General features: G+C 40.4%; 1 protein-coding gene across 50 annotated transcripts in view; it reads left to right on the forward strand.

Moving 5' to 3' along the window:
- Window positions 1-13,064, forward strand: part of SORBS1 (sorbin and SH3 domain containing 1) — a 160,655-nt gene that overhangs the window by 86,225 nt on the left and 61,366 nt on the right. For 45 of the 50 annotated variants that reach the window (XM_068198422.1, XM_068198421.1, XM_068198432.1 and 42 more), the window contains 3 exons: window positions 8,656-8,711; window positions 9,548-9,613; window positions 11,594-11,689. In XM_068198422.1, the coding sequence (XP_068054523.1) occupies window positions 8,702-8,711; window positions 9,548-9,613; window positions 11,594-11,689 (172 nt within the window). In that variant the 5' untranslated portion in view covers window positions 8,656-8,701. The remainder of the gene's footprint in view (window positions 1-8,655; window positions 8,712-9,547; window positions 9,614-11,593; window positions 11,690-13,064) is intronic. The other 5 variants (XM_068198433.1, XM_068198424.1, XM_068198446.1 and 2 more) reach the window with 1 other exon arrangement.

The following is a 13,064-nucleotide window of genomic DNA, read 5'->3' on the forward strand; positions in this document are numbered from 1 at the left end:
TTTATAGTCACAGTTAGTCACATCCACTTCTGCTAGACCTGCTGTGAGCTGAACTCCCAGGACTTTATATGACTCTGGCATACGCTAATATACACTGAGTGGGTAGGTCTGGTGGGCAGTGCACAGTGGTTTTCAGAATGCTGCTTTCATTTGGATAGGTATTTCCGGTTGCTGATTGAAAAGAGGCAATGTCAGGGTAGTCATTACATGGGTTTGTGTTCTCATTAAGGGAAATGGGCATATACTTGCCTCCTTACCCTAGTGATCTTTCTCCTAATTATTCTTATGGGAAGGAGAAACTGAAAGGAGTTCCTGAACGTGGATTCTGAGGCAGTTACTTAAGAGGAAAATGAAGAGAATGAATGTGGAATTCTCAGGAATATATGAATTTGTCACCTGAGGCAGGAGGAGTCAGAGGAAAGTAAAGATGAGGACTGGCTTCTGGAATGTAACTTTCTGCTATTTCTGGAGACAGAGGATCTGAAGACACTTGGAATGTCAGACTGTTGTTTCACCCATCAGTTTGATTTTCTGCAAGTGTTTTCAGTAGTAAGTAGAGCAGCAGTGACTTCCTTCTGGCATGTAGGTGACTCTGGAGACAGCACAGTCCATCAGGACTTGCAAGCCAGTGCTCCAGCCTGAATTCCCTGGCAGGCACAAGTTTGCTGTCTGGCCTTGGATGTGTGACAGTGGCCAGCCTTCTGAGTTTTGCTGAGACCATTTTGTGTCTGATATCCAGGCAGATGAATTAGTCCCCTGGCAATTTTGCTAGCATAGCAGTGCTTCCAGGTCGGAAAAGGCTAAAGAAAATTACTTTGTCTCATTTCAACTTGCTTCCAACTAGGCTTGTCAGAGATGTGTTGGCAGTACTGTATGCCTGACTCCCTGTGTGCTTTGGTTAGACTTAGCTCTGTGTGGTTCTCTGGAGGTTGTTGCAGTTGTTTGTAAAGGAGACCAACTCTCAAACTGATTTTTCTTATTTTGAAACTATAAAAAGCAACCTGTAAGACTGATACTTAAAAGGCCCTGTTACACTATGCCAGATCAGCTCGTTTTGGATGTTGCATAGGATAGAGGCCCAAATCTTCCATCTTGGTATAAAATAAAACTGTCACCTATATGTATTGAAAATTATTAGCTGTTGCTTAGTGAGTGTTTGTTCAGAGCTTCAAAACAGCTAATGCTAGAAGAGGTTGTAATTAACATTTGGTGTGGTTACCACAGTGAGCACTCATTCAGGCCTGCACAATTCCTCTGCCTTACAAAACTGGAAATCTCAGGATGTGCCTGGAATGGTATAAGGTGGTCTGTAGCATTAAAGTATCTAGAGTATCTGGTTTATATCTCAAAGGTGCATCAGAGTCTTCTCTTTAATTTTTATGAAATGTTTGTAAACTGGATTTGAACTTTGAGACACTAGTCATTCTCTAATTAGTATTTCTACTTAATGCAACTTCCTCTTATTTACTACTTTACTGTTTGAGTGTGTGATAAAGGTGAAGACAGCCTTTGTAGTCTTTGTTATACAAAATCATGCGAGAGAAGCTGCTGGATGTTGTTTAGATGATCTAATTGATTTGTGTTTATAGAATGCCATTCACTGTAGTAAATGCAATGCAGTGTTTGTGTCCCTCAATCCTGCAGTCAGCTGAATGGATTCATTGTTATACATAATTAGGGCTTCTGGAATTTGGGTCTGTTTATTTACAGCAGTTGTTCTGCTGAGGCACAAGCGGCCCCATATCAGAAGTCTGCAGAGAGTTAGGTGCAGCACCCAGAGCACCCCGGCTGCACAGCTCTTACAAGTAGTCTCACAACAGCTTGAACTCAATGAATCCTCCATTTCTTCCAGCTGAAGTACAAAGCCAGCATCCTCTTGGCTAGGTGTGGTCATTGCAGATTGAAAGATTTTCCTTTTGCAGCAAAGGTAAATCGGGTGTCATGGAACAAATGAACTCTTACCTGTAAATAAATTCCAATTTCAGTAGTTGTGTGCTCCTTGCCCCAGCTCCTATGTGAATCTCAGTTAAGTGTCCTGAACAGTCCCAGGTTGTGTTATGCTGTTAAGTTGCTTACAGCCTTCCCTGGAGCTGGAAGCCTGAGATCTGTGCCCAGTGAGCTCTCTTTTATAGGATGTATATAGGCTTGTTTGTAAAGTGTTTCTATCTATGAGATGTGATCATACATATTGTAGATAAATCTGAACAGAAATCTCAACTTCTGCTGCTGTCAAGTGCTGTGCTTTGTATCGTCTGCTAAGATGGAGATGAGATTTTATTTAAAATATCCTAGGAAATGTTTGTTTTCTTTCTGAAGTTTCAAAATGTACATGTGAGTTGCTTGTGCATATGGGTGTGGCAGAAAGGCATTTGTTTCTTCAGCTGACACCCATGATACATGGGCCAGGGCTACTGTCACCATGTCTCAGCCACCAAATACTAAAGACAGAGGGCAGTCATGACAGACTCAGGAGGAAGTCAAAGCCCAGTTACAGTGTATTTAGAGTCTGTTGTCAGGAGAAGAAATGTTTTTGACTGTAAGGCAGGGATGTGAGCAATTACTTATCCAGAGGGAACGGGTAATAAACTGAATGCCGAGTCTGCTGTGAGCCAAACAACCTTCTGGATGGCTGTTTTTCAACCCTGAGCCTGCAGCAGAGCGGGAGGTTGATGGCTCAAGCAAGAGCCACCTTTCATCCACACAGTCTTCCAGGTATAAGTCAGTGGTTTTTAATGAAGGTTTAGTGGCTAATATGAAATTATTCCAGTCTATTTCTTTGCAGGGAGGTTCCTATAGACATCAAATCACTATCTGAACTAGCACTAATCATGGAATTCATTTTAGTATACAGGTCAGAGTTAGAATGGACAAAAAGAGATGATTTACCTTTTCAACCTTGCTGTTCAGCTGTTGGGCATGTTTGCTGTAGGCTTTGCTCACTGGCTTTGTGACGTTAAGTGGAGTTTAGACTTTGGCCTGCCGACCTTTTAAAGTCTTCCACTGTTTGCCAGATTTTAATGAGATGGGTAACAGCATGCTGGCCAATTTCTTTGGGAATGCAATTGCACTTCTGAGGAAGACTCAGAGGTGCAATTGCTTTCTAAAAATGCATGGATAGGGGTAAGTGCAAGGAGGAAGACCTGCTTAAACAGAAAAATTGAGTTGGTGCGAAACAATTTATCTATAGCTGCTCATGAATATGATTTATGTCACAAATGAGAAACAGCATTCATGCCATAAGAGGAATGAGTTCTGGAGCAGGCTTCCAGGAAGAGCAGTGGAGGCGGGAAACTTTAGCAGTTTTAAGCTGGAATGTGAAGTGTTCTTGCACAGGGTTGTATGACACAGTTGCCTGCAATAGCATGGGAGTAGGTTGGATGACCCAGGAGATTCTTTTCTGCCCCCTGCTCCACAAGTGGTGACCTTGAACTGAGTCAACTCAGGTTGCAGTAAACTTTGTTTACTCTGAAGTTGATGACTTAGTTCAAAAGCATCTCAGAATTCTTAAAGCTGTATCTCCTAGTTTACATTTCCTATTTAACTTTTATTATTAAGAGAGGCACATTCCTTATATATTGCACCAAAACTGGCACCTATGCCCCAGATAATTTAATTTTGCCCATTTGGAAGGCAACAGGCACACACTATATTTAAGGGAAAAAAAAGAAAGTAGTACTGCATTTGAAATGTGCTGTGTTTGTTTATTGTAACAGCTGTAAGTTCAATTATTTATAAGAACACCTTATCCAAGCTGGTGTGTAATGATGCCGTTTGTTTCATTTAGTAAGCTTTCAGTGCTCTCTCTCTGCTGTCTTAACACTTGCTGAAGAGTGTGTGGAAGCTGTTGTCTTGTACAGAATTGGTGTGATAATTCTATGTGCACTGCTTGCTTACTCATAGTCTTTTCATTACTTTTATTCTTAGGACCATAATGTCTTCTGAAGGAATGACAGGATGTTCTTTAACCCTTAAAATAAAAATGACAGACAACATATTTCAGTATTCCAGAATAAGAGAATAATGATAATTGAAGAGAGAGCTGATTGCCTGGGTTCATCTGAGCTGCCTGCTCTGTTCTGAGTTTTTTTTTTTTCTTATCACGTTTTATATGATGCGAGGTGAGAAGTGCACAGGAGGTGTGTTTTCCAGCAGAGGAACGTGCTGGTGGGAGGTACTGACTGCAGTGCAGCTCTTTGCCCACTTTCCAGATTTGAGACTCCATATTGCTGACATGGCTCCTTGAAGGGGAGCATTTGGGTCAGGGACACTGATGGCATTGTGACAAAGGGTCTGAGCCAGGGAGAAACAAATGAGTTCTGCCAGTGATGTGTAAGACCTGGCCAGGTGAAAAGTAAGTTTTGTTACTGCTAATCATCCTTTCAGTCTGAAAGCTTGCAATTTTTCTAATAGCCTCAACTCCTACTTTATACTATTATAAATTAGAATTTGATTTTTCATGTAAATGCATCCACAAAACACTTAAAGCTCTTGTATTTAGAGAGAAAACTTTGAAAATGTGAAAAACTTGAAGCTGAGAAAATAAAGGAGTCTACATCTCAGGAATATAAGGGACAAGCACAATAAATTTTGGATGTTCATCTCATGCCTAGCAATTGTTTTAAAATCCTATCTGAGTCACCGGAGCTGTCAGTAATAACAAGGGAAGAAAGGAAGTTACTTTTCCCCCACACTCACATTAAACCACCAAAAATAATGACTGCCCACGACTCTTAGCTGAGATACCAGTGACCTAAGAGCATGTGTCCTTGCTCAGAACTATTAATGAGCTGTTTGTTACCCCCTGCCTTTGTAGGGGGAGTATTCAAACCTTTAGAGCATGTGAGATAATCCAGACAGGCTGTACAGAAGTGGTTGCCACTTATCTGCATTCCTCCTAAATAGGCTTCTGAGCACACTGCTCTCTTTTCCACACCAAGTAGGGAAGGGACTGCAGCCTTGGAGAAATGTGTTGGGGGTGAAAGGGAGGAAGGAAAAGTTAAACATCCGTCTAGAGGTAGGACTGAACTGACAAGGAGTTGGTGGATGTTACATAGGGACATTGGCATGTTCAGGGTTACAGCTGCTGGTTTATGCCCTGAGGAATTAATCACCTTTCATTGTGTTTTGCATGTGTGCAGCTTTGAAGCCTTTGTTGCTATGTCTGTCACATTTCAGGAAAGGCACTAATTCCAGTCTGGCAAGGACACACTGGTTAGCTGGTTGGAGCAGGGAGCTGAAAGGAGACACGTGGGGGTTTTGCTTTGGAGTACATTTTCTACTAGTTTTCTTTTTTTCTTTGCCTGATCTGGCAATAGGGAGTTCTCAGTTTTTAACACTGACACGAGGGACCTCATTCTGGTTCCCTTTGAAACACTCCTTTCTGAAGTACTGCTGTGCATACTGTGTGTGTCTACAGGAACAGCTTGGCCGTGTCTACAGAAAGTTCTTGAGGAGAACTGGGAGCAACAAATGATTCCAGACCCAGCTGTTTCCAGGGACAGCCTGTCTGTCCAGCCTGGCAGGGACTAAGCTGCCTAAGGATCCAGATATCCGTAGCACACTGGCCTACGGCATGTGCCTTCCCAGCTGTTAGAGGCCAATACTTGGCTGCACTGACACTGTGGAGCCAGATGTGTTACCTGGCTGGAGTGTCCATCTGATCCAAGGGCAGCCCTAGGACTTAGGCCTAGTAGGACTTCATTTTGTGGTTTGGATCAAGTACATGGAACACAGGTAGAATAACTCCGTAGCCCTGATGCAATAAGGTGCCAAAGCATGTTCTCAACTCCAAACATGTACCATGATTTTGTTGACCTAAACAGGAGTTACTTCTACTTGCATGCAGCAGACCTGTGTGCAAATTCTCAACTAATCAAAATCAGCTTTTAAATGGAGTTTCTGGAGTTAGACCAACGCAGGGACTCAGGATTGGTTCCTCTACCCTGAGCACGCTGAATCCATTCTGTGTCTGGGAACTTGCACTAAGCACGTCTTTGAGTGCTTGAAGGAAGCTGATTAGTTTCACAGAAAGTGAACATTGGATGCTTGTTATTTTAATTGAATTCCATAATTGATACTAAGTGTGGGGATATGTGGAAAATTAATTTTTCCAGATCCAATGTAAATCTAATGGGTTTGTACGTCTTCCATTTAATTTTAGCAATCTTCTTTAATTATCACTTTCTATTTTTCCTCAAATCACTTGTTTGTAAAAAGTAATTTAATCTATTAATGCTAAATAATTATGCTTCTTTTTGGTGTGAATTCTTTCCTAAATGCTTTTCCTAATGCAGTGAAGGTTAGTTGCTTCACACTGTAAGCAATGTCAAGACTTGATCAAAAAGACATGACTGAAATCAAAGTTTTATGGCAGTTGTGATGTCACTGTTTCCAAACAGATGAGACTTTTTAAAAGAGTGAAGCATGTGGTCATGAGTTTGATTGCTCAGGTACTGCCATTGTGAGAGGGGAAGTGATGCTTTGGCATTGCAGCAGCAGTGGAGCCTGCCTTTGCCTAGACATTACAGGCAGTAAATCCTCTTTCCTCTCCTGAAAAGGTAGTATATTGAACTATTTTTTCCCACTCCTTTTAATCTTGCATACCAAAGGAAAGCATTGCAACCTCTTGGGGTTGCTTGGAGTGGAAGAAATTCTCTGTTGACTTGCATGAAGCCCATGCAAGGGGAGGGCCAGTGCTGAGTTAAAACACCTGGGTATCAGCAACCTCCTCAGCTTCAGAGAGAGGTAGATCCTAAAGCTGAGATGTGATTTGCTGCAGTTGTTGGCCCTTATTGTGCTTTTCTCCTGGCCCGTGGAAGGACTGGTTTTTATCCCAATGAGTTTAATATGTAACATTTTTCTATGTGTAGAAGACACAATATTGCTACAAATCTCCTTAAGCTGGATAACATAATTTTAGACTGTTTCTTTTTGCTTGAACTAAGGCATCTTTCTGGAATGGAAACACACAGAGATCAGAAGGACCATTATTACTAAGTATGTCTGTCTACATTTTCATGCTGTGTAAACCATTACTATTTCAGGGACTCACTTCTAATATGAAATGGTAGAAACAAAAAGCAGATAGGGCAGGCAAAATCAGGCAGCCAACCTTTCAAGCTGGATCCAATTTTTGTTGTTGGCTGGTTTTATACTGTACCCCCCACTTTACATTGTATTTTACTGGGATCAACTTGGAGCTAGGCTGAATCCTGCTGAGCCTTCATGAACCCACAATGTATATCTTATGTGGGAATTTTAGTGAAGGAAATATTTAAACAATTAAGTGTTGGCAGCTGTTCCTAGGGTGGCTTGTTTGGGAGCCCAGATATTGTCTCATTTTATAGACTCATCTGTTACTATACTTGCTTGTTGGGTTTTCTTTCCTTTTGAGTGTCTGTTGAACATGCTCATTATATTCTGGCTGGCATGAAACAAATGCTGGATAAGAAAGGGGGCGCTTGAGGCAGGAGAACAAATTCAATTCCCTGAAGGGAATTTTCACCTCTTAAAATGTTCCACTGCTGCCTCCAGTTCATGCAAAAGGAAAAGTATTTCCAGCTCTGTTGTTTAGTTTCTTGCTTCCCCAAGCAATTTTCCCTATACTTGTCAGTTTGGGCTTCTTGGTTTTGCATGATTTTGTGATTTCAGATGCATATTTCTATTGGTGTCATAAAAGCCATTAATTGTCTGGAGCTACACTTGATCTCATTTTCTTTGGGGCTAATTTTTTGGCAGGGGGAGAGGTGGAGATTGGAACACAAAATTAAAGGACTTTTAATTCAACTTAGGACCTTTAGAGAGTTGAGAGATCTTGTCAAACACACACTTTTTTTTTTTTTTAGAAATGCTCTTTGGCTATTCAAACCAACATCTGTGACATTGGAACCTGTTTGCTGCAGGTATCAAGTCCCCACAGGAGTGAGGACAGATAGGCCTCACAATTGTCCTCCACAGATTGACATCACCATGAAAACTGACTTCTTCTTCTGATCCCCATCTGGTGCTTTTTCTCTTGGGTTGGCAATTTCGCTGCCTTTGGTGACAAGAGAATTAAAGCTTCTAGCTTTCACCTTTCACTTACTGGAGTCTGATCCTGAAAATATCAGCAGCATTGCACAGCTGGAAATGATGGGTGCAGAAGTTATAATATGCATTTTAACAAGTGCATCTCTTCTGTATTGTTATATCTTTCAAAGGAGAGACTAGCTTTTATATGAGCAGCAGCTTGCCTTAAAATATAGAAAAGCTCTAATTTGAGGATTTTAGTTTAAAGCTTTTAGTGTCACTTTGATTTTTTAAATTCTCTTAAAAGTTGATGCACATTTTATATATTAGAGACTAGTCAGAGTTGCACTTTGCCCTTTATAGACTCTTAGACTTAAATTACTATCTTTCAATTTTGTATGAAGATTAGTCTTAAAGTCTGGAAGCAGTGCTTGTATTGGGTAGAAATAATCTTTAATTTCTGATCATTATCAGCAAAAAAAATTTATATGGTGCTTGACATTAATCCACTTGGCATTTGAAAGTAATTTCTTTTAAGAAACTATGACTGTTACCGTGATTCTTGTGGTGGATGTTCAGCATTGTGTCCAGTGCTGTCTGGACAGACATGAAACATAATGTAATCATTCTGCCTTTCACTTTAAACAGACATAAACAAAATCCAGAAGTGGAAAAGGCAAGTCCCTCTGCCACAATGAGCTCTGGTAAGTCTGTGTTGTTTTCTACTTGCACTCACTGGCCTTCCTTTTTATTACTAGTAATATTCCTGTTTGTTTCTGATACAATTATTCACATTTGTTGCTTGAATTTTGGCCCAAAAAGTAGCTAGAAACATCTTGAACTGGAGTAGGTCCTGTAGCTTATTTCAGTATGGAATATAAGAATTCAAAATTACTGATAACCTGAAAAAAATCATCTGAATTTGATATATTTTAGTAGAGATGAAAACATAGTTTGACATATGGGTAGGAAAAAATCAGCTGTTCAAAGGAAAACAAGGGACCAGGAAATGGGAGCTGGTTGGGAAGAGGAAAACTTCTGGGCTTGTCTGGGTAACAGGCTAAATCAAAGTGAAAAATAAAGCAGATGCCAGACTTGAAAAGAAATCTGTAAGATCTGTAGAATGATATTCTCACTTAATTTTAGCATCTTAGGAAGTCTCAACTGGGGTATCATGTCCTGGTTTTGGCACATTTTGAAAAAAATGTGAACTATTTGAAGAGAGTCCAGAAAAGCATGACCTGGGAATTCAGTGTAAGCTCTGATAAGCTTACGGGCTGGTAAGCACTGGAACAGGTTGCATTAGGGTAGTGCTGGAAGTCTGTAAGAACTCGTTAGGCAAACATTTGTCAGGAGTGGCAGAGGTAGATTTGTTTCATTCATGGTTCAGAAATAGGTCTTTAGATGACCTTTGGAGCTTCTTTCTAGCACTGTCTCCTGTGTTTCCCTGAATTTACAAGAGCCAGTTTTATTCGTGTCAGCTGAAGACCTTGTAGACTTGCAAAAATCTTACCTGAAAACCACTTCATTTGTCTTTCAGAACGTGAAGAAATTGATGTTGCAAAAACTGTTGTCAATGGGCTGAGCAGCAATGGACAAGAAAAAGGTGGGTTAAGATCTCCAGAGACACCTCCACAGCTCCTCCCGCATGTCAGCTGGTGATGTGCTTGATTTTCCTGGAAATTCAGTACAGCGGGGCTTCCTGATTCAGTTCACTTGGCAACCGACACAAGAAAAGTCTTGTACTGCACCATGCTAGTAGCAGCAGCATTTCTTAGCTCAACAAGTGTTCTTTGTCTCTTTAAAGTGGCAGGCTGGACTTGCCTCTTTGTATGTTTTTAGTGCTGTGTTGAGGAAAGCTGTACACTACTTGTGGTACTTGTGAGCACCTGCCAATCGGTACCTTAGTGAGTTGAGACAGCATGGGTTTGTGGTGCCTGTGTGTGAGCTGTGTTAACTTCAGGGAGAGGTTAAGGTTTGAGTGTGGGATTAAAGGGCAGGAACTAACCATTTAAGTGATGAAAAAAAATCTAAATAAACCAGTCTTCATGTTAACATCAGCGGGTTTGCAGTGCGCTTTATAGCATTCAGTTTTGTAGAGTGACTGTGTCTGTTTTGGCAGAGTGAAAATATGTGGGTATGGGCTGATTTTCTGTTGGTTTAATTTCCTTTCTTTTTCTTTGATGCCTTTTTAGAGTGGTTAGTATTTTGACTGCTTTGTGGATGGATGAATTCAGACAGTTTCAAAGCAGAACAGAATCAGGATTGTTTCCTAAGGCACAGACTGTTTGATTTGGGATCTGTTGCATTCACTGGGTCTCTGCTCAGGAAGAAGTGTGGAAAACAGGGTTTGATTCGGGTTCCTCTTTTGAAAAAAAAAAATTAAACAATCCTATCAAATTAAATACTATTGATTTTATAAGTTTTGAAAAAAAATCTGTTAGTCTTTGCCCAGGCTTTTGTTGCTTGAGACCCCTTTTCTAGATTGTGAAATCTGTGCTCTCCAGTTTTGCTGGGTATCAGAAAGATCTACCACAAGAGGGGGCGAACACACCACCCTGATGTCAATGCTTCCCTCAAAGCTGGCCCAGTGCTCAGTGTTAGTCTGTAAAGTATTAGAAATGTGGTTCCTCTTACTCCTGATTTTACAGGCACGAGATGGCATGGAATGTGACAAGACAGCTGTCATTTTCCAGATAATACATGCAGGAAACAGGTTTTGTAGAAGAAAGTCCTGGCTCTGCAGAATCAAGAACACTACTCAGATTATGCTGGTAGAGTCATGATATACAAGATGTTTATCTTGGCAGCTCCTGTTGAGCTTCACCTCTGAATAGTACTGCCCTTTTCACAACAATTCCTCTTTGTGCCTATTGATTTGAATAATTTTGTATCAATTGCTAGAATTTTGCGTAATGCTATGTATGGTTTTCCCCAGTGTTACCACATATATATAATTAGTGTGCTAGCCAATGAAGTCAGGTAGAAATCTCTTCAATTTACTGTTTATATGGATGGATTGTTTTTTCTGAAATAGCTATATGGATGCTAGCCTTTAGCGTGGGACCTTTTTCAATATTATTTTACTTCCTTCTGTTGTTGAACGTGTAAAAAATTAGCCATGGAATTCAGAATTCATGTAATGTGTCTAGTTTAATGTTCTTCTCTCAACCTTTCTGTACTTTGGGGTTTTTTTTCACTTTATTTTGTTTTTGCTGAACCATATTAATGTTTTACTTAACATTTTTATTTTTGCATGTAGTTTACCTCAGTTAAATGATAACACTGAAATTTTTTGACGGCTTCTAAAAACTAATGCTTCCAGATTCTTTTTGCCTGCAGCATAGTGGCAGTCAGCATTAGTCCATTCAGTAAGCAGTTCTGTATGCTGCATAAAACAGACACATCCTGAATTAGGGCGAATTAAGGGATATTTTTAACAGTTGCATCATTGCTCTCTAGACTGCTTTTGTATTTGAAATTTCCTGCTATTGTGTCTCCAAGTACGTTAGAAAATTTTGTGGCATGCTTCCCAAACTCTGTTCTTTCCTTTTTGGATGTGCCATTTACACTTTTGTGTTTGCAGCTGTTGACGTCCCTTTATGTACACGTTCTATTTCTGCCGTTAAAATAATCCCTGTGAAGAAAGTGAAAAGTTCTCCTCACCTAGTGCTGCCTACAGGTATCTTCTTTCCTCCCCTGCCATGCCTTAGTTAGCCATTATTGTCTCTCTCTTCTCTCTCTCTCTCTGTCACCGTCTCTCTGCTTCACCCACGTGCTTTGGCTAATTCTCAGCTTCATGCTCCTCTCACTCCTCCCAGAGCTGCAGATTTCATTGGTAGGTAATGCAGTCAGCTCTTGATGGCACAATACACTGTGCTCAATTATGCTGCTTTTCTGCAGACTTAATTGTGTCTGCTTGAATCTGGGATCATTGTAAGCTCTTCTACTAATGCTCGATTATAAAAAACAGTGTTATTATTATTATAGACTCATTTTGAACAAAACTCCTGAAGAACCAAAGAATGTTTCCTGCATATCTTTGGTCTTTATGAAAACAAATGGTTCAAGCATAGTTCAACATTGGTGGTATGGTTTTGTTTTTCTGTGCATGCACTGAATTTAATCCACATGTGAATGAGTAAGGATGTTAGGCTGTCACCCTCTCCCCAGGCACATGCTTCCCCACTAGAAGTACAAGATTATGCTTGTACTTTGCTGGACAGTCAGGCTAGTGTAGCTGATACTGCTTGTCTCTCCTAATCTGTCACATTTGTGCTTTGTTGGACTAGTACAGTGCTAATGTCTTGTTCATTACTAGCTGCTGGATTTCTATACTGAGAGATTCAGATTCTTGTTTTCTGTCATTTGTGAGGGAATACATCATTCTAGACATTTGTTTTCGTCTCCCAAGGTGAGATAGTCTGGCAAGATTTTATTGTCAAATATTTTCAAAGCATTTAATTTTTTTTTTCATTCAGAGCATTTTTTTCTCACTCTTATTCTTTTGGTTCAGTATACAGGTTTAATCTGTTGTACTGAAAATAAAAAAAAATGCATTTATTCCCAAATTTGATTCTCCTCCAATATGATGGCAATATTGTTTGGGCATGTCATACATGTTTCCATTTCTCTCCAGTGCCTGTGAAGCAAATGTAGGCATAGAGTTGTAGGAGGACAGCTACCCTGCACTCTTTGTGGATGTTTATATCAGGCCTAGTGACTCCCAACATCGTGTCCATGCTTTACAGTTAGAGCACTCTTAAAACTGGAGTCTCGGAGCTTAAATCTTTGTCCTGTGGTTTGAAAGTGAGTCCGTAGAGTCCTTGGGCTCTGTGTTTTGCCATATGGATGGGAATGATAGCCAGAACTGCACTCTTGGGCAAAAGGGATCCTGATCCTTCCTGAATCATGGAAAAATCAGAGAAGTCAACTTCTATTTCACCAGGGATGTGGGTGACCTTGAGTTGTGATCAGCTGTGGTATATTTAAGGATGAAGCACCTTTTGATACGTCTGGGTGCCTCAATGCTGCCTCAGTTAGCTAAAGGCTGAACT

Source organism: Anomalospiza imberbis, chromosome 8 (assembly GCF_031753505.1).
Source record: "Anomalospiza imberbis isolate Cuckoo-Finch-1a 21T00152 chromosome 8, ASM3175350v1, whole genome shotgun sequence".
NCBI lineage: Eukaryota > Metazoa > Chordata > Aves > Passeriformes > Viduidae > Anomalospiza > Anomalospiza imberbis.